Source organism: Carassius carassius, chromosome 41 (assembly GCF_963082965.1).
Source record: "Carassius carassius chromosome 41, fCarCar2.1, whole genome shotgun sequence".
Taxonomy (NCBI): domain Eukaryota; kingdom Metazoa; phylum Chordata; class Actinopteri; order Cypriniformes; family Cyprinidae; genus Carassius; species Carassius carassius.
In genome coordinates, this window is record NC_081795.1 from 10064468 (window position 1) to 10087873 (window position 23406).

At 39.4% G+C, this 23406-nt stretch overlaps 1 protein-coding gene across 8 annotated transcripts in view; it reads right to left on the minus strand.

Moving 5' to 3' along the window:
- The window catches only part of LOC132123611 (BCAS3 microtubule associated cell migration factor-like), a 233928-nt gene continuing 210522 nt past the window's right edge, over positions 1–23406 (minus strand). For 4 of the 8 annotated variants that reach the window (XM_059534370.1, XM_059534363.1, XM_059534368.1 and 1 more), the window contains 2 exons: positions 17402–17569; positions 1–430 (listed from right to left, as the gene is read on the minus strand). In XM_059534370.1, coding sequence (XP_059390353.1) covers positions 282–430; positions 17402–17569 — 317 coding nt within the window. In that variant the 3' untranslated portion in view covers positions 1–281. Of the gene's footprint in view, positions 434–17401; positions 17570–23406 lie in introns of all 8 variants that reach the window. The other 4 variants (XM_059534364.1, XM_059534362.1, XM_059534365.1 and 1 more) reach the window with 1 other exon arrangement.

Here is a 23406-nt window from a genome sequence, read left to right on the forward strand (position 1 = left end):
TCTCTCTCCCAGGTGGAGGCAACATTAACATTATTCTACAAGGGAAGTGAATGACAAAGGATGTTAACGCCAGGGCCTGGTTGAACACTGTTTTCCTGCATGCCGAGTCTGATTAAAGGAAAATCCACATTTCAAAGAAAAGAGAAATGATATAGCAGAGCAGGATGCAGGGTGAAGAGTGTGGCCTGTCGTGGGTGATGTGTTGTGGTTGTGCTGGCAAGAATGTCCAAAGACGACAGAGAGGTTTCCTCGGGTCTGAGATGTGGGTGGGACGGCTGGTTTTAGGGGAATGCGGTGGGGTAGAGGCTGAGGGGTTGGCTCTCATTGGTGGGAAGAGGGGACCGGTAGCCCTCGAAGTTTCGGGGAATGCTGCCACTGGTGGAGCCAGAACTATTGCTGAGCGTCTCGATGCTTCCCTCCCTCTGCAGCTCTGCTGCATTCAAAACACACACAGAGAATAAAGCAGCAAACAACATTAAACTAGACTCACACTGTTAGGCAGGATCACTGCAGTGCTTGAACTCAGGAGAGATTTTAAATGATTACTGTAAAAGTGTTCATCTCACAAGTTATCTGTAGTTGTTTCATTCTTTTTAATATAAATGAAGAGTTCACAATTTAAGATCAATGCTGCAGCTTTCAGAATAATGGGACTTGGGAAAATGTTCATCAAGTGAATAAAGAACAAGTTCTGGTTAATTTAAAGTAAATCATAAAATAAAATAAAAATATATGACAGTTTTGTTTTTTGTACTATATCGTATTTAGAAAGGATGCATTCAATTTAAAGTGACAGTAAAGACTTTTACACTGTTGCAAAAGATCATGTAACACTGACGACTGGAGTAATGATGCTGAAAACATAGCTTTGCCATCAAACTATAACAAATATTTTGCCATTTTTAAATGTTTAAATAGAAATCAGTTTCTTTAAGTTGTATTAATATATATATATATATATATATATATATATATATATATATATATATATATATATATATATATATATATATATATATATATATTCAAAGAGTTTTCTTTATTTTCATGACTATGAAAATTGTAGAGTCACACTGAAGGCATCAAGGGCTATTTGACCAAGAAGAAGAGTGATGGGGTGCTGCGCCAGATGACCTGGCCTCCACAGTCACCGGACCTGAACCCAATCGAGATGGTTTAGGGGGTGAGCTGGACCGCAGACAGAAGGCAAAAGGGCCAACAAGTGCTAAGCATCTCTCGGGGAACTCCTCCAAGACTGTTGGAAGACCATTTCAGGTGACTACCTCTTGAAGCTCATCAAGAGAATGCCTAGAGTTTGCAAAGCAGTAATCAAAGCAAAAGGTGGCTACTTTGAAGAACCTAGAATATGACATATTTTCAGTTTTGTATATAATTCCATATATAATTCCACATGTGTTAATTCATAGTTTTGATGCCTTCAGTGTGACTCTACAATTTTCATAGTCATGAAAATAAAGAAAACTCTTTGAATGAGAAGGTGTGTCCAAACTTTTGGTCTGTACTGTATATAAATATACTTTTTTGGGTGCACTGAAATAAATGCAGCCTTGGTTAGAATAAGATACTTTTTTTTTAAACATTCAAAAATCTATCCAGTCAATAAATACTCACAAAGATGAATTGTCTTTGCCTGAAGTAGTAACCGTAGCAACAGGTCACTAAGGTACCGGAGTATTTTTCATTAGGATCATCATTGGATGGAATATTGACAAAACATTAACACTGTCATTATGACTCGAGAGAAGACTTGCATATTACAAATATACCACAAAAATGTTTCCATATTTAATATTAGTTCAACTGTGTGACCGGAAAAAATCCTGTTGAAATGTCAAGCTCCTTAAAAGTCACTGTATAATTCACACACAATCAGCTTGAAAAGGTAGAGGTACAATGCTATACAATGCTAATGTATTATGCTTTCTTGTAAAAAAAAAAAAGACTCACTTTGATGATGACTGAAGTGAAGGATCCAATGGGGGAAAAAAAGTGTAAAATAGACCCAAAAACTATGAAAAATGGTACATAAAATATTTGTGCACATAATTGCCAAATATTGTGTTTTGGCACCTTGTGGAGAGTGTTATTCTTAGCGTGATTTGTTTTGTATATGTTGTTAAACTTTGTCCACTGTATACACAGTCACGGACAGCAGGGACTCATAACTGCTGAGATATATGCAGTGTTTTAAACATTCATCAGATGCAGAATGGTGGTGTCCATAATTTTTCAGTTATTATCTGGTGTGTATACAGAACATCTCAAACACACACACACACACACACACCGTACAGTGCTAAAACGATAGCAGGGACTGGCCACATTCCCGCTGCTGATTTGCGCTGGTGGGGGAGGAGAGGAGCTGTTTGTTTGCTTTGCTGCACATACCCCTGTGACAGGTGCTCGTAAATCCTGTTCTACTGGCTCAAAGCAAAAGAAGTGTGCCTGCCAGGGAAGAGACAGTGACTCTGCTTTTCCTCGTGTGCCCAGCAGATAGCACATACACACAGAGTGGCAAATAAACCCTGCTTAAATGATGCCACACGGTGGTGTAGTAATTAGAGGCAGGGCCCACACCCGGACCAGAGGAACGTGAATCTGCTGGAAACTGTGCTCTTGGGCTCGAGGGCTGGACAGTGTGATCAGAATCTTTTATCAAGCAATTTTACATCATAATCTACTTATTTTCACTAGACAAAAATTGTGTGTATATATCTCTATATCTATAAATATGATCTATTAAAATATATAATTTGTACATTAGTAAAATCCAGTCAACTGAATACTTTAATAATATAATTATACAAAGTATTATTCATTTGTAAAGTATTTTATTTACAGTAGAGTTCAATAAATTAAATTCTTTAATTCTAAAATTATATGAACTACAATTTATTTGTAAAATATTTAACATAGTAAAATCCAGTAAGGTATACACGTCAATAATATGATTGTTATACATAATTATAATTATTATACAATACTATTCATTTGTATTGTATTTAGAGTAAACTCTAATAAATTGTTTTTTAATGATATAATTATATGAATTACCACTCATTTGTATTTAGTATAAGTATTTAGAATTTATTTGACTTTATTTGATAGATGCAAAACAAAGGATACAAATATTGGTCTTATTCAGTCTACCCACAAAATTATAGATAATAATAATAATAATAATTAGTACATAAACAAAACAACCAACAATCTAACAATGACTTTATTCATGAATACATTACTATGGAAGCTTATTTCCAGCAGAGAATATATATATATATATATATATATATATCTAGTGTATACCTCACAAATTCTGACTTTTCTTGCAGTTCTGAGAACTGTGAGATTTAAAGTCAGAAAAACAAGATATAAATGCAATTCTGAGAAGAAAAGTCACAAGTCAAACTCATAACTACAAAACGCCTCAATTGGCTTTTTAACATCTTATTCCATTGCAAATAATGGAACTGCAAGATGTCAGCTCAGAATTCAGAGAACAAAGTCAGAATTGCTAGATGTAAGCTTAATTCTGAGTGCACCGCGAGGGCCTGCTCCCCAGAAAGCAGGCTCCAGCAGAACATAATCAAACCGTAAACACCAGTCCAGCGTGGCACGGCATTTCTGGATCCTAGAACGCTGTTTGCTGTGGGTAACCAGTGCATGCTTACACATTAGACTGAGTGACAAAGAACATGCAGGCTGATCATTAGAAGGAAACCTGACAGATCAAAGCATGTAAAGGGCCCTTAATCAGACTGCTGTGCCAGTGGAAATGCCAATGAGAGAGTGGACCCAATTTGTGCCCTCATTATGAGGAAGAGGGGGGGGGGGTAAACGGGACAGAGGGTGTAACTTACTCTGATAAATACTCTTTAAGAGTTCAGTTTCTTGTTTGCACTTTAATCGTAGCATGGATACAGTTGGACTTGATAAGCACTCTCTCGTCATTCTTCTCTCCAGGTAATGTGTCTCTGCCTGACAAGATGGGCTTTTAATAAAACTTGGCTGTCTGTGCAGTAGAAACACACAAAAATGTTTGAAATTCATGCTTTGTGACTAGAGAAAACACTGTTATTCGGTAATGTGATATATCATGTTTGTGACCATGCATGCTATTGTTATTGTGGGCATTTCAAATAAATAACAATAAGTGAATAAATATATATTACTAATTATTCAGATTTGAATGCATTTTAAGAATAGCCTTCTATTCCCATCAACTGGTTAAAATGTACAATGTGCTGTATGCTGCATCAAATCTGCATGTGCACTTTCATGTAAACAAGCCCAACATGGATGAGAAGTGCATGGAATGAGTGAAGGAGATGCGCTGCCGAAAATGCACATTTACTCTCTGACAGCAGATTGCACTGATGGAAAAGCAGAAATGCAGCCGTTACCACGGAAACCCCGTAAACAAAGCAGTTCCGCTACTTTCCGTATCTGAATAGGATTTAACAGCCATAAAGATATTTGTATTAGCAATGCTGTTCATCACAGCACCAAATACTTAGGCTTAAACTTTTGTACATTTTACATTTCAATCTGGACTACAACATGCCTTGATACTGTTTGAAAATGTTTTGATTCTTTATTGTTCAGCCACACTTTACATTAGGCCCCAATATTTTACATTAGCTAATGCATTAGCCTAGTTAAACTGCTAATGAAAAATTCTTCTAAATCATTTATTAGTCTTAGTTAATTTCAACATTTTAAGACTCAAGTAACTGAGCAAAAGTTGTAACTGTATTATTTAATGCAGTGCTTCTCAATCTTTTTTCAATAACGTACCCCCTATCAAATTTTTTCTCAGCCAAGTGCCCCCTGACCGGCCCCAATTATTTGAGATGAAAAAAAAAGCTATGACTACGATGTAGTGATGTGCCATCATTATGAGATTTATTAAACAATGTAAATAATAAAACATTTGCAATAAACATTTGCAATAATTAACAATGTATATTTACTGATAACGCAGTTATCCCCCTTGACTGGCCCCAAACATGTTTGATAAAAGAAACCTATATAAATAATATATATATATATATATACACACTGTATATATATATATATATATATATATATATATGTGTGTGTGTGTGTGTGTGTGTGTGTATATATGATGTGTTTAACATTTTAGCTCAAAAACACTTGTAACAATAAACAACAAACTAAGTTGTACTTTTAATTTTCTTTACTGTTAACGCAGTTTAAGTATACCCCTTGACTGGCCCCAAACATGTTTGATAAAAGAAACCTATATAAATAATATATATACACTGTGTGTATATATATATATATATATATATATATACGTGTGTGTGTGTGTGTGTGTGTATGTATATATGATGTGTATAACATTTTAGCTCAAAAACACTTGTAACAATAAACAACAAACTAAGTTACACTTATAATTTAGTGCGAAACATGTGCTTGTGCTTCACTGAGGATCTTGTTCATTCTCGGTGGTAGGGAGGAAACAGCAGTGATCAGACTCTTTTCCAGGCCCAGTCTGTTTCTCTGCTTTGTTTTGATCATGGTCATTGCAGAAAATGAGGCCTCACACAAATATGTGGATCCAAAGGGCAGTAGCTGCTGCAAAGCTTTTTCTCCCAGCTCAGGGTACTCCTTTTTTACACACACCCAAAACTGTGTTACAGTGGAGTTTTCATATTTCATCCGTAGGCCATAGTCAGATGACACATCCAAGAGTTTTTCCTGGTGACAGAGAGGGAGCTTGTTTCGGCTTTCTTCTGACAAAAGAAATGGGTTTCTCACCCAACTGAGCTGTGCAGATTTCTCCTCCATATCAGGAAAGTATGAGTTAAAACTCACAATCAGGTTGGCCAAATGTTCCTCTATGATGGACTTCACTGGTGCTCTCTCCACATCTTCCCTGGAGAGGAAAGCATCCACCTGAGAAAAGCAGGTGAGATCCCCCTGTACACATGCCCGTTTCCACAACTCTGCTTTCTTCAGAAAACCACCCACCTTATCATACAGGTTCAGAACGTGGGTGTCCTTGCCCTGAAGACACACATTCAGCTCATTCAATTTACTGAATATATCTGCCAGATAGCACAGCTTTGCAAGCCAATCTTTATCTTCAAACAGGGTGGCATATGGAGATCTTTGCTCTGACAAAAAGGTGTGCACCTCCACCCGTAGTTCCAGCAGCCTGCTCAGTATTCTCCCTCGAGATAGCCAGCGCACTTCTGTGTGTAGCAGCAGTTGCGTGTGTTCTGCTCCCATGTCCTCACAAAGGCGGTGAAACAGTCGTGCATTGAGTGGCCTTGACTTAATAAAGTTAATCACTTTAATGCTGTCATTCAAAACGTCATGCAAAACAGGACTTATATTTTTGGATGCCAGTGCTTCCCTGTGTATGATACAGTGATTCCACTGCACTTCTGGATGTTTACTTCTAATACGCGTCATGAGCCCTTTAACACGGCCTGTGATTGACGCGGCTCCGTCAGTGCATACACTCTTACAGTTTCTCCAGTCCAGCTCGTTTTCAATGAAGAAATTATCCACAACATTAAAAAGGTCCTCTCCCGTTGTTTTCCCCTCTAAGCTCTTGCAGAAAAGTACATTTTCATAAATGTTGTCAATATCCACATACCTCACAAACGCAATGAGCTGTGCCTTGCCACTGACATCGGTCGACTCATCAAGCTGGAGTGAAAATGCTTCGCCAAGTTTTCCCACAACTTTTTCAACAATATCCGCTCCCATTCTATCTATTCTGCGGGAAACGGTGTCATTAGACAAAGGCACCGTTTTTAATTTAGCCGCGGCATTTTTGTCCAGCATTGTCTCAGTTAATACAACGGCGGCTGGGAGTAACAGGTCCTCAGCGATCGTGAACGGCTTTTTTGCTTTAGCCACGAGCAGTGACACCGCATATGACGCCTGAAGTGCTTTGGCTGATGTTGTGGAGATTTTTCGCATTGTTTCCTGCGATGATCTAAACTCAGCAAGTTTTCTCTTGAAAAAATCAGGTGGCTTTCCAACATGACACTGATGTTTGGTGTTGAGATGTCTCTGCAGGTGCGCCGGTTTCATCGAGCTGTTTGCTAGTTTCTCCCCACAGAAAAAACACAATGCTTGGGGAGGGTTGCCGTTTGTTGCCGTGAATCCCATCAAAACATACCCCTCCTGATATTGACGGTATTTTGTTGGCTCCAATTTGGCTTTCTTTTTTTCTTCATCCTCCCTGTTCTCCGCTGTAGTAGTGCTACGTTTTAACCAGAATTTCATTTATGTCTGTTTATTTAGCAGCTAAGCAACTGATTTCCCGCTCGGCGTGATTAAAAAATTCTTCTTCTCTGATTTAATGTTAGGTATTTACAATCACATTTAAAATAGAAATATTTTATTTAAAGATGTGGTTAACATTTTATTAAACTTATTTTCGTAATCATGGATGATTTTGTATCTTTTAAATTAATTTATTAAAATTTATTAATTTAATTTTTTATTTTATTTTTTATAAATCTCACGTACCCCCTACAGTACCGCAACGTACCCCTGGGGGTACGCGTACCCCCATTTGAGAATCACTGATTTAATGGACCGAAGTTAACATGAACTTACAGTTGTATTTTTTTAAACAAAGTATAATAACTTCTGTAACAAATGCTTGTGTTGCTCATTGTTAATGTTAGCGCATTTACTAAGATTAACTAATGAGAACTAATGATGTACACTGTGCTTAAAAATAATAATAATAATAATAATAATTCATATTACCATTATTAATAAAATTAAAGGTACAATTTGTAAGATATTTGCAGTAAAATATCCAAAAACCACTAGGCTAGTGTTATACATTTTGTCCAGCTGATTACTAACAATATCTCTAATGTTTTCAACTACTTGTAAATCATGAGAAAATTCCCATTCTAAACAGTGACACGGGGCAGTGCAGTCGCCTGTCAATGACGTTAGTAACCCTTTGCTACCGACTTTACTGACGTAGAAACCACATGACAACAGTGTCGTGGACAAATGCGGAAGTAGTGTCTAGCGTCCAGCAAACCACTAGCTTGCTTCAAGTAGTTCCTTATTTACTACTTCTTGCACGTTTTATGGTGGATTGTGTTATTTATTTATGGAACATAATTACTGTTTACCTTCTGCCGCTGGTTCTGTCGACAAGGACAGCTCCCGTAAGCGTACGGGCCAACCAAACGACCCAAGAAGAGTTTGGGACCCACACACACACACACACACACACACAGTTGATAGTTATTTCACAGCCTCTCTGAGATTATCACTCAAATGAAAAGCTGGCATTAAGGGAGTCATCCTATTAAAAACTGGGCATTAGCAACATCCCAGCTGAGGGGCTTGTGAGTGTGTATGGGACACTATTATTGTGATGGCCTTATCCTGTATCCAGTTTACTCATTCCATCTGGGCTATTAATAGTAATGTTCCTGTGTGTGTGAAAGAGAGAAAGACATAGAGAGACCCCCTTCTGGATTAGAAGCAAAGTCCACTGCCAAACTGACAAGACCCTATCAGAAAGGATGAAAAGTGGGAACTACATTAAGTAAGCCCCGCCCACATGTGAAAGTCCATATTTCATGGTCATTACAGAATGAGGTAAAGGTGGCCGGCCTCCATTGTGCTTTCAATTACATATAATGGAAACCTACTGTAACCTCTGCTACCCTGGCACATACCATCCTCCAGCAAGGGCACATTTTGCATTTACTCATTAGAAACACAGCTGCGCTATTGGTGGAGGCCGTGGTGATGTGTGTGTGGGATCAGACATCATCTCACTGCATGCAGACAGCCCTGAGGGTACAAACATAAGACAGACCAAACATAATCTATTGCTTCATGATAATTTCACAGAAAGTGCTTTTCATGACTATCGAGCATCCTAGCAACTGCCTAGCAACCAGCAAGCAAGCATTTTCTTTAGAAGGAAATCTAGTGAGTAAGTGCTAAAAAGCAGGACTGCGGCAGACAGTAATCCGAGTTATGAATGATAAAACTTTCAGTCCTGAAAAATGAATCACTTACAAGGATGACCACGCACAAACTCTAGATCTCACATTGCTGCTGTGTTTCTAACTAAAGCACAATGAGTTGAGTGCTTGTCAAAATGAAAGCATATTCATGTTCCAGCATGTAACGTCCGAACTCAACGAGGCTCTAGTGTTAGATTACTACAGAGGTGTGAATGACTCTCCACACATATACTTACACGCTTAAATAATTCATTTTCTTCCATACACTTTCCTTTTCTTTCTTTTACTGAAATAACACGAAGATAATGAATGAGTTGGAAGAGCAAGAGAAAATGTTTCTAGGAAATGTGAGAAGAAACATTGTCCTCTGACACATGATGCTAACATCTGCTGTATCTGATACATCAGTGGCTCGTGGTGTTCTACAAAAGCAGAATGTGAACTAGATTTTTACATTTGCTTGAGGAAACATGAACCGAGAAAACAGCATTTGCTTGTGCAAATCTCATCACCACAGTGCTAGAGTGTTTTGGTTGGTTGCCAGGGCATCGCTACACAGTTGCTAGAGTGTTTGGACCATTTTAGCACTTTGCAATGTGATTGTTAGGGTGTTAACAATTGAAATCATTAAATACAGATCTACTGTGAGCTCTAGGGTTGTTAATCAATAGTATGCACTTCTATTAAAGCTATCAGTCTGTATGGTTATATGAATGGTTTACAAATCACATTGACTACTTAATTATCTATATATCTGAATATTTTGCAGCTTTTAAAATATTACATTTATCATGTCATACTTGTAATCAAGAACATTAAACCAATTTGAATACACCATTCAATGCACTTTAATTGAATATTTAAAAAGCCAAATTTTCAGCAGTCATTTCAACAGAATTCAATGTGACATGATACTTCAGAAATGCTGATTTGCTGCTCAATAAACATTCTTATTCTCATCATTGAAAACAGGTGTGCTGCTTAATATGTTTTTGTGGAAACATTGACACTTTCATTTTTTTTTAGAACAGCAATTGTTTGAAATAGAAATATTTTGTAACATTATAAATGTGTTTACTTTTGATCCAATTAATGCATCCTTGCTGAATTGAAAATATTATTTATTATTTTCTCATTCCTCATTTTAATTAAAGACGCCAAGGACATGTTATACTATACATTATAAATCTCTATGGAAAAAAATGAATGAGAAAAAAACTTCCAGAGTGGGAGGGCAGCGTTACACTTTATAGCGATGCTTGCCTTCGCAACACCACTAATGTCTCTCAAATGACTTTTGTAATTCTATTGGTTTATTTGAACTGTTTCTGAATAGTATACAATGATAGCAAACTTTCCAAATGTGCTAAATGGACTAAACGTGGCCAAATCCATTAGGATAACAAACATGATTGATTCTGTATTTATCGCACAGGCTACGATTAGACCACAGCCTCTGTATAAAAACCCAAGTCAAACAAAATCACTTGGATTCTGCCAACATTAAGAAGGTCTTTTACTGCTAGCAGAGTAATTGGTTAAATAGTTGCTCAAGGCGCAGGTCTCAAATTTAAGCCAGTGGGATGGAAGGCTCATGCCATTTACAATTACAAACCACTCAGGCTGGTGGCTTAATTTGAGTTTTGATTCAATTAGTTGATTTAAATGCTGTCCATATTGCTTTATGTCTCTTTGATTGATGGGCACGGTCAATGTGACGGCCGCGGAGCTGTACTCAATGCCAAGCATCCTGAGATATACACACACAGTACACGCACGCACACACACACACACACACACACACACACACACACACACACACACACACACACACACACACACACACACACACACACACACACACACACACACACACACACACACACACACACTCTTTCTGATGGAGAGAGGTTCATTAAATCCCTGTAGCCCAAGGAGGAATCGTGCACTCAGCTGGTCTTTTACTGAAAAGCACCATTGCTCACTCACTCGCCCTGAAGCTCAAGCTCGCACGTCCAACACCAAACTGGACAATGGCGCTTTAAAACTGAGCTTTCATTTACCAGCAATAAACACATTAGAAACTAAACAGCAATGTGTGTTCTACTTTGCATTATTGCCTTTTTGCTTTGCATTAGTCAGATCATGACTAAGCAATTAAATGATAGCACTAAATGATCTTCTCCTCTTTGAGCGCACATTTACCTGAAAGTGCTGGAACGCCTCTAGAGGAAGAAAAAGAGAAAAGGTTTATTCACAGTACTGGGAGAGGCGTGCGTGCTTTCCTAAGTGTGAGGCCATTAGAGAAACGAAAGCGGTGCAGGCAGTGACAGTTGCTTGCTTCAAGTCCTCTCTCCTCTTTTCACTTTCCTGGAAAGTGCTGCAGTCAGGCCAGTGATCTCATATCGGTGTGGACCGTTAGCGCTGTAACGCCTTTCAGCTGTGCTTTCAAGAAACCCTCCATTATGTCCTCTATCACTAATTCATGCAACCTCTTTTACTGATATATATACAGCACACGTGTAAATGTGAAAGGAAAGGGAGGAAGAGTTTGGAGAAGTAGGAAAGAGCAAGGTAAGTGTGGTATTGAATAATGAACTCTTCTTTATACTCTTGGGAAGCTAAACACAGTAAATGCCCTATGAGTCTGAATTAGTTGTGGAATCACAGCTCTGACACGTAGCATGTCTCACCGACACCTGCCTCTTGCTTCCATTTGCAGTGCTCTCAAATGCCTGAAGCTTTCGTCATGTTTCACCAACACCATGTCTAGACATCCTGGAACATCTTTTAAAAGTGCTCCTTCCAGCCCCTCAGCTGTCTCCCTTTCTTTCTCTCTGAGCTGCTACTTTCTGACTCTCGCTCCCTTGAGCGAGCTGTTAAGTGTAGTCTCCAAAAATCCCACAAAAAGCCCATTTACTGCAAGCTTTGGTTTCTACTGTAAATCCCAGCTTCCATCCTTTTCTTTACTGTTTTAGCAACTAGTTTGTAGGCTAGTAGAACAACGAGGGAAAAAGCAGGGGATACATGCTAAAATGATATCCAGGCCCAATGTGTCACTGATGGAGACAGAGAGAAAGAGAGGCTCTGAATGTAGGAATTCTTCTTCATCATCTCACCCTGTCGCTGCACATTACTCTCACACTGAAGAGACTGATCATGGGATGAATGGGTGAGTGCTGAGGGGAGAAAACAATAATCGTGTTCCTGTTTTTATACTTCATTCCCCTCCTGGCCATCTTACTACACATCTATCCATTCATTAATACCACCTCACTTTCTTCTTTCTTTGTCCAACACATGCTCTCACAGTATGAAGAACCATAGAGATTTGTTTTTGTGTTCCCGGTTTCAGACAATGTAAGTAATGATGTCAGCTACAGCTGAGGTCACCTTCAGGGTCGATGGTACTGTAAACTCACTAAGAGCTGCAGGCCCTATTTTCAGCAACAGCTCCACAGAGTTCAGATCAACAGAAATGGACCTAATATCCCTATGATCACACTTGTCTTCTTGTCCACAAATGCAGGGTGACTGTGTGCTGGTAGAGATGCAGGTTACAGAGGGGAAGTTTAAAGACAAAGGAGTTTTAAATGACATATGGATGTATTTATACTTACCAAACTCACACGTACCCGGCATTACAGGGCAGCTAAACATGTTTACCAATGCTACAGACTTGCTACACACTGCCACTGAGGAACTTGGGTTTGGCTGGAGATTGAGCAGACCCAGATTAGAGCTGGGTTTGTTTATGGAATCTATCATCTGTGTGCTGCGTATAAGGTGGTGGATGACTGATTAGCACAAGCTAAGTCCTTTGCATGGCGAGTGACTGGGCTGCTTTGCTTTCAGCTGTGTCTTGTTGCTTTAGTGATGGCTATCGCACCACATTAAAATGAGCCGTGACATGATATGGAACACTCTTTCTGATAATAGCTTGCGATTTGGCGAAAGAATACTTGTGGGTTATTCCAATTTAAACAGGGAATATTACTGTCATTAACCAGGTAAGCAAACAATGGAAGCTTTTCAGTACATCCAGAACAGGATCTACCCTGTTGTACGCTGGAATAAGCTGCTACGACAGTAATACCTGGAACTCAAGGCCTGTTTGATTCACTTTCATGCCTAATTCTCATTCAAACCTCACATTTTTGTTAGCATACATGAAACAAATATTAGATGGTGAGGCTCAGTCTGTGTAAGCAATAGCAAAGACATTTAAATCAAGTTCGCAAAGTATCAGGTCTGTCAGACAGCAGGGAGACGTTCACATTTCTGCACTGATTTGGGGTGAAAAATCAGATGATTTCTATAGAATAAATAAAAACATAGTACAGTGTTTAAGCTGAGAATATAACATTGTGATGCATAGCTGAAAGCATCATCAAATTAGCCAAATTATTAAATAAACAAACACAAGCACTTAGGGACTTGTAGAACTTTCAGAATGACGTCATTCTAATTCTGTGGAAAACGCAGTAACTTTCTGTGGAGTTCTGCACACAGTTTCCTTGAAAGCCTACTAACCAATCCAAAAAAAAAAAAAACCTTCAAACAGGACCTGACAATTTTAAAAACTAAAACTATGACAACCAGTGAGCAAAGGGTAAAATATGGAGTGATTGAATGTTTCGATGGCTTTGGAGAGGATGGAAAACAAACATCCTGCTTCTTTCATGACTGCTAACAGCCAATCGAGAGGAAGACAGATTTTTGGCGCCCTGGAGTGTCTAGCCATTGGAGAAGTATGTACAGATGAGTGTTACTGGCGGATGGAAGTGCATTGTTCCTAGTTTCGTGACAAAAGCTCTAATCATTGTAAGTTCAGGCGGTCACAGTTCAGTCAGCTCAGTGGTTTCCATTTATGTTGGGAAAACTATGCTTACGTACATGCGTTCTTTTTTTTAGCAGCTTCCATGCATGACTGTTTAAGGGCCATTCGTAAGGATGTTTCTGTAATAAAGCTTCAGTGTTGGGAAGCTACTTCAAAACTGTAGTTAACAAGTAATTCGATATTCATAAATGAAAGTATATCAACTGCAGTAAAGCTGAATAAGCAGTTAGCAACTCTATTAAATATTTCTGACACTTAGCTAACAACATTGACACACACATATATATATATAGTGTATATAAGTGTATGTGTATGTGTGTGTATGTATGTGTGTTGCTGTCACAGTAAAGCTCTGTCCCAAGGGTCGAACTGAACACTCAAGGATGAAGAGGAAGAAAGAAAGAGAAAGCTTGAGAGCTGTGGCTAACATCCTCTTCACAATGAAGCTATTGTGGCATGTCCGGCTCCAACAGTTTGGGCTCTTCTTCAAGTGCACAAAAACCCATCGGCCTTAATAATTTTACAAGAACACATATATTTGGTTCAGTAGACAACAAAGGAGAGTCCTTTCAGCTTTCACACCACCATACACAATTACTGTAAAACATTTCCATAATCACAGTGCTGTGCTAATAAACTACATAAAACATACAAGCATGCATTCAAATCTCTATATCAATGAAGAAACATAAACAAAATGTTTGCATTGCTATATCAATTTTTACAGGTTATGACTACATCACTACTAAAAAACATTGGGAATTTTTAATAGGGTGACATATTATCTGATTTTTTAAAAGAACCAGATTATTTAAAATGTGAACCAAATTAACAGACTCAAATCAAATGAGGGAAAAATATAAAAGGCAGACGGTGTATTAGCATTTTCATGTCTACATCACTACTACTTTCTAAGAGCTCTGTGAGGCTCAAGAGATAGGGAATTGAGAGCGTGCTCTCAGTACTGCAGGCTTAACAGGGAAATAGATATAAATGTGTTTTTTGGGGGCAGCTGGAGTAATGAAGAATGACATAGACTTAATCCCTGTATGTAACCTCAGTAAACACTGGCAGCGGTGGTGTGGGGAGGGACACCGCGCTTGACAGGTTTGAGTTCTGTCCTCTTCCCCCTGCTTAAATGGAATTTACGTTAGGTTAGCGCCAATGACAAAAATCCAATTTGCAACATTATGCCGCTGGTAAAATCTAATTTTAAGATGACTGCATTTCAAGAGTTTTCTCTTACATTCCTAGCATGACGGTAAACTGGGAGTCTTGCATTCGCTCCCCATCGCCTGGCATGAGAAGAAATTCCCAGTTGTCAATTTTCACTGATGTTAAACTACGCAAGAATGCAAAATCTGAGTTCTGGAGGAAGGAGACAGAAGGAATGAAACATGGAGAAGTAGTTAGCGACTGATAACGTAGAAGAAGAGTCTGAGATGTCCCCTGATGCTACAATACTCTTCTGAAAAAGCGCCTGTGCGTGAGCAGATGCTAAGTGTCGAACCATCTGCTTTCCACCCTTCAAAGAGGCTCCTGGCTGAACCTGCCTTATTAAACAGGGCGCCCCACAACTACAAAGAAAGCTGGTCAGGTATTCTGGCTCACCCACAGCTCAAGGACACAATCCCATGCTGCTTTACAACCGACTAGATAAATCCCACACCAGCCGTAAAGTCACGTCTCGATGGCAGACCTCGATCTGTGAAAAGCCTAAGAGTAAAGTTATGGCACTTACACACTGAAAAAGAGTTTGAAATGGGGGTCTCATGGAGACCAAAAGTGTTATTGTGAGTAAATAAATAAAAGATTATTTACCTAATTCACACAGTATTGTCTGCACACATACACAACTCTTCAAAGGTTTGGGGTAAGTAAGATTTGTAGTTTTGTTAAAGAAATGAATTTGATGCATTAAATCCTTAATGAAAAGTTTTCATCTGAAAATCTTGAATCACGGGTTCCACCGTCTAGACACAACCCAGACACGACCCATGGTTACAAATGAAGAGGCTACTTTGGGTGACTATAGGGTAATTACCAATATTTGGCCGTTACTCTCAGCACTTACTGTCACATTAGTCGGTACCTTCAACAAAGACCTAAATGGCAATGGCTTGAACTCTTAAAGTCTGGCACTGATTCTTAACTGCAGCCGCTCGTCTGGGTGAAGAAGACACAGACTGACATAACGGATGACTAGCACTCATCAGAGGCTCCAGCACCCTGTCCCCAGCCACTGTGCTGCTTATTTAGAGCCTCTCGCCACAATCCATTTTTCTTCCATACTCTGGGTTTACTGCTTCTGGAGATGCTTAACATTACGTTCATCCACCAGCCCGTGGGGCCAAAAGTTGAGAGTAATGTGATCAGTAATGAATTTTGTGTTACATTAGGCTGTATAAATGGACGGACAAGCACAGACTACAAGTGTCCGGGAGTCGGGCTTAATCTAATGATGCAAAAATAGAGACAGAACCAATTATGGAGAGGGCCAACTCGGAGCTGCTGCAGGGACTGCAAATGAATAGGTACAAATCAAATTAGTGCCTAATAGACGCGCTACGAGAGAGGGCCAGTCGATGCTAAATGCATTAGGGCCTTGTGACCTCGCTGCTCCAAGCAGCAGCATCCAAGATCCAACCTCCATCTTCCCCAGATATCAAAGAAAGTCTTGTTCAGACAAGGGGGAGGGCCAGAGAGCAGCAGCTTCCTAAATGAGTTAAACATTTGGATTGTTAAGGGTGGCTATTTCCCCCCTCATTTCGCTTGGTCTCTCCCTCAATGCAATTGACTTAATTTGTTATTGTAAAACCTCGGAAATGTGTCTTTTCCTAGATCTGTACGAGAAATCACATAAATACGCCAGGACGTATTCTTATCTCTGCATAATTCGAACAGGACTGAGGAGACATAACTGATTCCCCTAGTCACTGGAGGAGTAAGTAAGAACAAATCGAACAAAATAGGGTTTACCATATTAACCTCTGAGGGAGTTAGTTTGCTTTTGAGCTTAACGGGCTACTAATGAGAAGAATTAACTTGACTGAAGTTCTGTTGGCAGGTCTTTAACAGCAACAAAAATAATAATAATAATATCTGTGTTTTTTTACTATACACTCTCAGAAGTTACAAAAGCTAAAAGGTACATCTTTGTACCTATTTACTCCTAAATGGTACACATATTAGTACTTTGTAAAAATACATATTAGCACTTAAACCGCGGGTAACACCCAGTGACAATTTTACACCTGTTTATCTTCTTGTACAAAGTAATCATTACATATTCAAATTCCTTTTGAACATCAGATAAAATAAATTTGTACATACAATGAAGTGTATCAGTGGGGTCTAATGTTGTTCTGGGCCCCAATGGCTTTCATTATATGAACCAAAACACTTGACACATTACTTTTTTGTTTCACAGCAGAGAGAAAGAATGAATAAATGATTTTTGTTAGAACCATTCTTTTTAAATCTGTGATGTTAACTGACATACATTGCCTATATGTTGTGCATTAGAGAGAGGGTTTGCACTCACCTGTCCCAGAGCCCACAATATCTCTGCTGGGCGACTCTGACATTGCATCTGCCAGCCTCTCCTTCAGGCCCTCTTCTGTGGCTTCCACAGAGGACATGTGACGCAGTCCGAAACTCTCAGGCCAGCTGCCACACACCTCCAGCAGGGTGACGCTGCGGTCAAACATGCCTGCCAGAGAATAAATGAGAGACAAGAGCAACAGTTCAAACCTCAATTTTGATTCACACTGCATTAAAGCTCATTACAATTTAATGTTATCACTGCAAACTGCAATTTTTTTTTCTGTCCTTTATAATCGTTGCTTATCGAAGTAAAAAAATAAATAATAATAATAATTCACATGGTACCGGCTTGAAAACACTGCAATTCTGTAAGTCTAGTTGAAGTCATAATACATAATGAACCTGAAAAGTATCCATGGCTATGCTGGTGTAACTCGGAGGTCATAAACAGCTATCTGTGTTACATCTGGCACACATAGCAGTTCAAGCCTCAGCTGATCCACCCCCCCCACCCCCGCCTTCCTCTGACAGGGATAGCTAAGAGGAAATGACTAACCCCTGAAAAACACCACTTTGGGCCAGTATGACTTCAAACAAAAACACTAGGCTCATTTTTTTTTTCAATAAAAGAGGTATTGCATAAACAGGGGGGTGTTAAGGAAACACAGTTTGTCTGTCTCCTGTGATGCTGCATTTCAGACAGTGGCGTCTTTCTATTATAGATACCTGCTGCATGAAATACTGCTGCTTTATCTGAATGGCCTGTAGGAAGACCCTTTGATCTGCAGGCCAACGACTATCTGGCCTTGTCTGGCCTCCCCTGCAAACCCTCAGCCACACTCGAGGCCTCTGACAGGCGCTAATGTGCGGGCGAGAGAGGAGCGCGGGCGGCCAGTGGCACAGCGCTGATAGGGAGGCAAGAGGCCTGCCATTATCTGCTTTAAAACACCAGTCCAGCCAGGCACAAAGACAGCAGATAACTTCATACTACTTCATAAAAAGCTGTTTGTCCTGTGTCTGCCATTGACTCCTCAAAGCACTGAAATCACCCGAGTCAACAGGCTCGCCATCAAAGCAACTTCCTGCAGGCTGAGTGGAAGTGGAAACCATACCTGCTGCCCACAAACAACAGCTCTGCATACTACAGCACTTTGGTCTTTTATGGGGTTTTGATATTTCATGATTCCAAGACGTACAGAAATACAGAACTTTCAATCAAATCAAATCAATAAAATTTGCTTAAAAAATAAATATAAAATAAACCATACGGATTAGTAAAGAAAAAGATCAACGAAGAGAAATAGAATCAATACATACACTATATATACTGAATTTTGATATTTTTTTAAGTAATAATAATGATAATAATCTCCATATAATGTAGTTGATATATATACAGTACACTGCCTGTTAAAAAGATTGGGCTCAGTAAGGCTCCATTTGATAAAAAATACAATAACATCAGTAATATTGTAAAGTATTGTTATAAAATAACTATTTTCTATTGTAATATATTTTAAAATGTAATTTAATCCTGTGCTGGCAAAAAGCTGAATTTTCAGCAGCCATTACTCCAGTCCTCAGTGTTACTCGATCCTTATTAAAAGTTATTTTAGTATGCTGATTTTGGTGGTCATGAAACATTTCTTATTACTAATGTTTGAAACCATTGTGATGGTCAATGATAGTTCAGCAACCTGTTCAGGAGAGAGACAAAACACCTGACCAGAACGCTTTCTTTCAAGGTCAGGGTCATCTAACTGCTGAAAGTGTTGAACAAGTTTAGGATGCTGAAGCACACACTACTGCAAGTGTTATTTAAAAGCAGCCCAAGCCCCAGCTGAAGGAGAACTGCACAGATGATGTGGGGTCAGAAGTTCACCCCCACCAATAGGGAAGATCTCTTCATCAGACTGGTTGACAGCAACACAGCCCACATTCCGCATTATTCACACCCGTCAGAGCTCAGCTTCACCAATTCAATAATAAAAAGCCTGCCGCAGGTTCTGGTTGAGACAAAAGGCCTGAGCGGACCCACGTGGATCCTCGCATGTTCCTCTTGCTTTTGATTCTTCACTTGGAAATCCTGTTTGAACTACTGAGGTATGAGAATGTGATATTAACATTTAACAAGCAGGAGGAGAATTTTTTTTTATCCTAAATGTTGGCAAATGCAGGGCTACTTATGTAATTTTTGAGATTTTCTTTATTTAGTTCAGAGAACATTCACCTTGATAGCTTCGGGTTATGGCAGATTTACGGAGGAATGCGGGGGGGGGCACATTATCCTGTTTCTGGGCAACAAGGGGCACTAGAGAAGTGTAAACACCTAAAAGAACAGCAAAGGTGGGTCTAATTCAATTAGGTTTTATTAAGGGGCTATAAGTGAAATTGAGCTAACAAGCAATTATCCCCAGGAAAGTGTGTTAGACTTGTGTAATGTTGCTCACTTGTATCTAAAAACAAACTGGCTTCTGGTGGAAAATGGACTGTGTAAATCACGGGTCGTCATTTGTCCAAGAAGGCATCTGCTTGAATTACCCCTGCTGAGAAGACCTTCACCTTTTTCTGGCATTTTGCCACTTTTATTTAGAAGAGGGTTGACTGAGGACAGGAAATGATAAGGAGAGAGGTGGATCGGGAACAGGAAATGCCCACATGATCTACACACTCTGCACTAATTACAAGCTAACTGATAAATGAAAAATAAATAAATAAAGTAAAATAAAATCAAAAAGGTTACTTAAAAGCTGGAAAAAAAGTTGCTGGCAAATCACTAAGATAAAAAAAGTAAAATAAAATAAAATAAATGAATGGATGTGGCAACTTTAGTAGGAAAGTAGCATGGCCAGAATTCAGTCGAGGACTGTAGTTTATTATCAGTTGATTATGGCCTTGCTTGAGTGAGTGTCCTCTATGAAGAGATCAAGCCATCCAACTCTCCAGATAAGGGAGACACTGGGCACTCAGGCCGGCTTTATTTCCATGCCCTCCAGCTCCTCAGTGTGCACCCTGCTTTCACTGGCTCTTAATCAGAGACCACTTTAAAGTGCCACCGGTATACAAACGCACGCAGCATCAACAAGCCAGATGAGCGCACCACAGCTAGAGCGATACGGACCCAAAAGCTGCTAGAAGTGTTGAGCAGCGCCCATGTGTGAATGTTGATGAAGATGTAAGCTCTGAGGATTAGCAGTCAGATAGATGCCCAAAGTCTTTTCCCCCCACCTCCAAGGCCCCCATCTTCATTACATTACACTGCCTTTTAAATCATTTACTCCCTCGCTCTCTCTTTTCACTCTCGCTCTTTAGCTGTGAGAGTGTGAGTAATCCCATCAATATCCTCACCGGGCTTTTACGCTCTTTCACACAATGGATTCTGGCTCACTCAGCCACAGCACTCTCCGCCCCGTTCAAAAGTCAGGTCGGCAAACTTAGAAAAACAGAGCGCCGTCTGACAATTAGTCTTAAACCTTTAATAGCGAAGAGAGCAACGCCTCGTGTGTGGCATTAGCTGCGGCTCCTTTTATTGTCACTGTGAAAGTGTATTCAGAGACATTGTGTCTCCTATTCATGAAAACATCTTTATTCACTCCATGGGTGTGAAACAGCTCTTCCTGCCGGAGGAGGATCAAAAATCAGTGTTAAGTCCTTGATAATGCCACTAAGAGATATGATGACCTGCTCACTCCACAAAAGGGTTGTGAAATGATCACAGCGCTTGATCATAATGCACCCACTGAGCCTAGCTGGATTAGAAAGTCCTGGCTGGACTCCCAAACACCTTTAATAGATTAAGAGAAGCCTATGTCTTTATGTATTCACATGCTCTGTCCTTTGTATTCGCCTTCTTTAATTATATATGGTTTCAAAACAGTTATTCATTCCACTGAGTGATGAGATGGAGAAGAGGCAGAAACAGGAAGCCAAAAACTCATCCACTACACCTGGCATTAACATGCATTTTAGGTGAAAGGATTGTGAAGTGGCTCAGTGAAAACACGCTTTTAGATGGTTTGAAACAGTTTTTGACATATCAGTGCATAAGATATCAATGCAAATGTGTTGTTATTCGATTTCAGCTATTCAGATTATATACAATGAGGGTTTACACTGCTAATAATCATGTCACTTTGATCGATCGTTGAATTGCACGTAAATCAATTTGGTTTAAAACGTGCTTATATTAGTATTAATACTAAAACGTCACCGGCCAATGTAAAATAGGCCTGAAATAAACCCAACAAAATCATGAAATTTGTGCAAGCTTAAATAAATGAATTCAACATTAAATGAAAGTTTTTGTTAATGTCAGATTGCAAAAATAAACAAGAGCTTTCACAAGCCCACATCTGATATTAAGTGCACTGGTGCTATGTTGATGTTGACAACTGATGATTAAAGCAATAGGGGTGACGTTGTGATTGGTGAGGGCATCATCAGTATCAAACCCACTGGTTTGGATAGGGTCCACTTCTCCCTTTACCCTCTAAGAGTGATTCCAGGCAGGAGGGAGGCTGCTGAACTCGTCCCATCCACCTCCATTTCCAAGTTCAAGCCACTCTTCTCATTAGTTGCTCTCAGAACCCCATAACTCAACATCAAACATCAGCATTAGGGAACAGCATGGCTGCTGTAGCGGTTCTTGCTCGCTGTCCGTGATAAAAATGAGGGCAGAAACGAATGTGACCTCACTTGGGACAGCACTGCTGTGTGTTTCTCCTTTCCCATTCTTTTGCTTCGAATCAAGGGCTGTGGGACCACGTTAATAATAAAGAGCGCCGCGGCCCCAGCAATGATTAAAGGAGAATGATACACTTGATGCAGAGCAGACCCCGAAGGGTGTGTTTGCTGACAAAGTGCCCCACTCTCTGACAGCTCAGGCGAGAGAGCTCACTCCCATTGCCATGTTCAGTGGGGTTCACACACATACTCACGCAAACACACTACATACACACATCCAAGTGTTGATCGTTCAAGTCTTTCACCACTCATGCTGGAGTATGGCACATTAGCGTAATATATGCTTCTCAGTTAAACAGCAATCGCATGTTAGGTGTGTCCCTAGACTTTTCTAATAAATGAAACTGATAGAGTCCATGCAAACAGAACGTGGCCTAATGATGGAGAGTGAACGAGCGAGAAGCCATTTTCCACCATCCAAAGTGGCAGGGATGCCTAATTGATATGGAAGAGTATTGTATTACACTGTAACTTAACGAGGCAGACGTCTTGTTTATGCTGAGAAGCTAATGTGTTTCACAGCTACTTGAGTGCATTAATTTCTCTGACAGGCTGGAACGTATCGAGCCCCTCCCGTGCTCGCCGGAGCCAAACCCTACAGGCCCCACCGATCCCCGAACAAAACATGACGCCAGGGCTTGACTCAACAATCAGCACTCATAACACTATCAAATCTAATTCAAAGCAACAACAGACACAGTTACTTTTATTTAAGCTGTTCTTGTCAATAACCTTCAGCATTGTTGTTGTGCATGGCAAGAGTTCACAGGTAATCAAACTGCAATATTTGTAGATACTTTCTAAGAATCAGTCACTCAGACTGTGCTCAGACTTGTAATAAAATAAAGACTTACAGAAAATAATTTATTTGTGCACTATTCAGAATTGAACTGAGAATATTTTACATTTTACTAAATTCAATTTAAATGTAAATAAACACAGCAGTATAGCAATTTAAAATGATCTGAAATTAAATTTCTAACTAGAAAAGCAAAGCATGTTAAGATGAAGGATTTAGTTAAAAAATTTAGAAAAACTATTTATAGATCAAACAAACCAAATATTAAATGAACCAATGAAAAAACTAAGCAGTGAACAAGAAATGAACAAGCTATTAAACAAACGAACAAAAACAACTATCAAACAACAAATTAATAAACTACCAAATGAACAAATGATAGACAGACAGAAAGACAGACAGACGGACAGGCAGGCAAACAGACAGGTTGTCGTCAAAGCATACTGTGTGTGGACATGAAC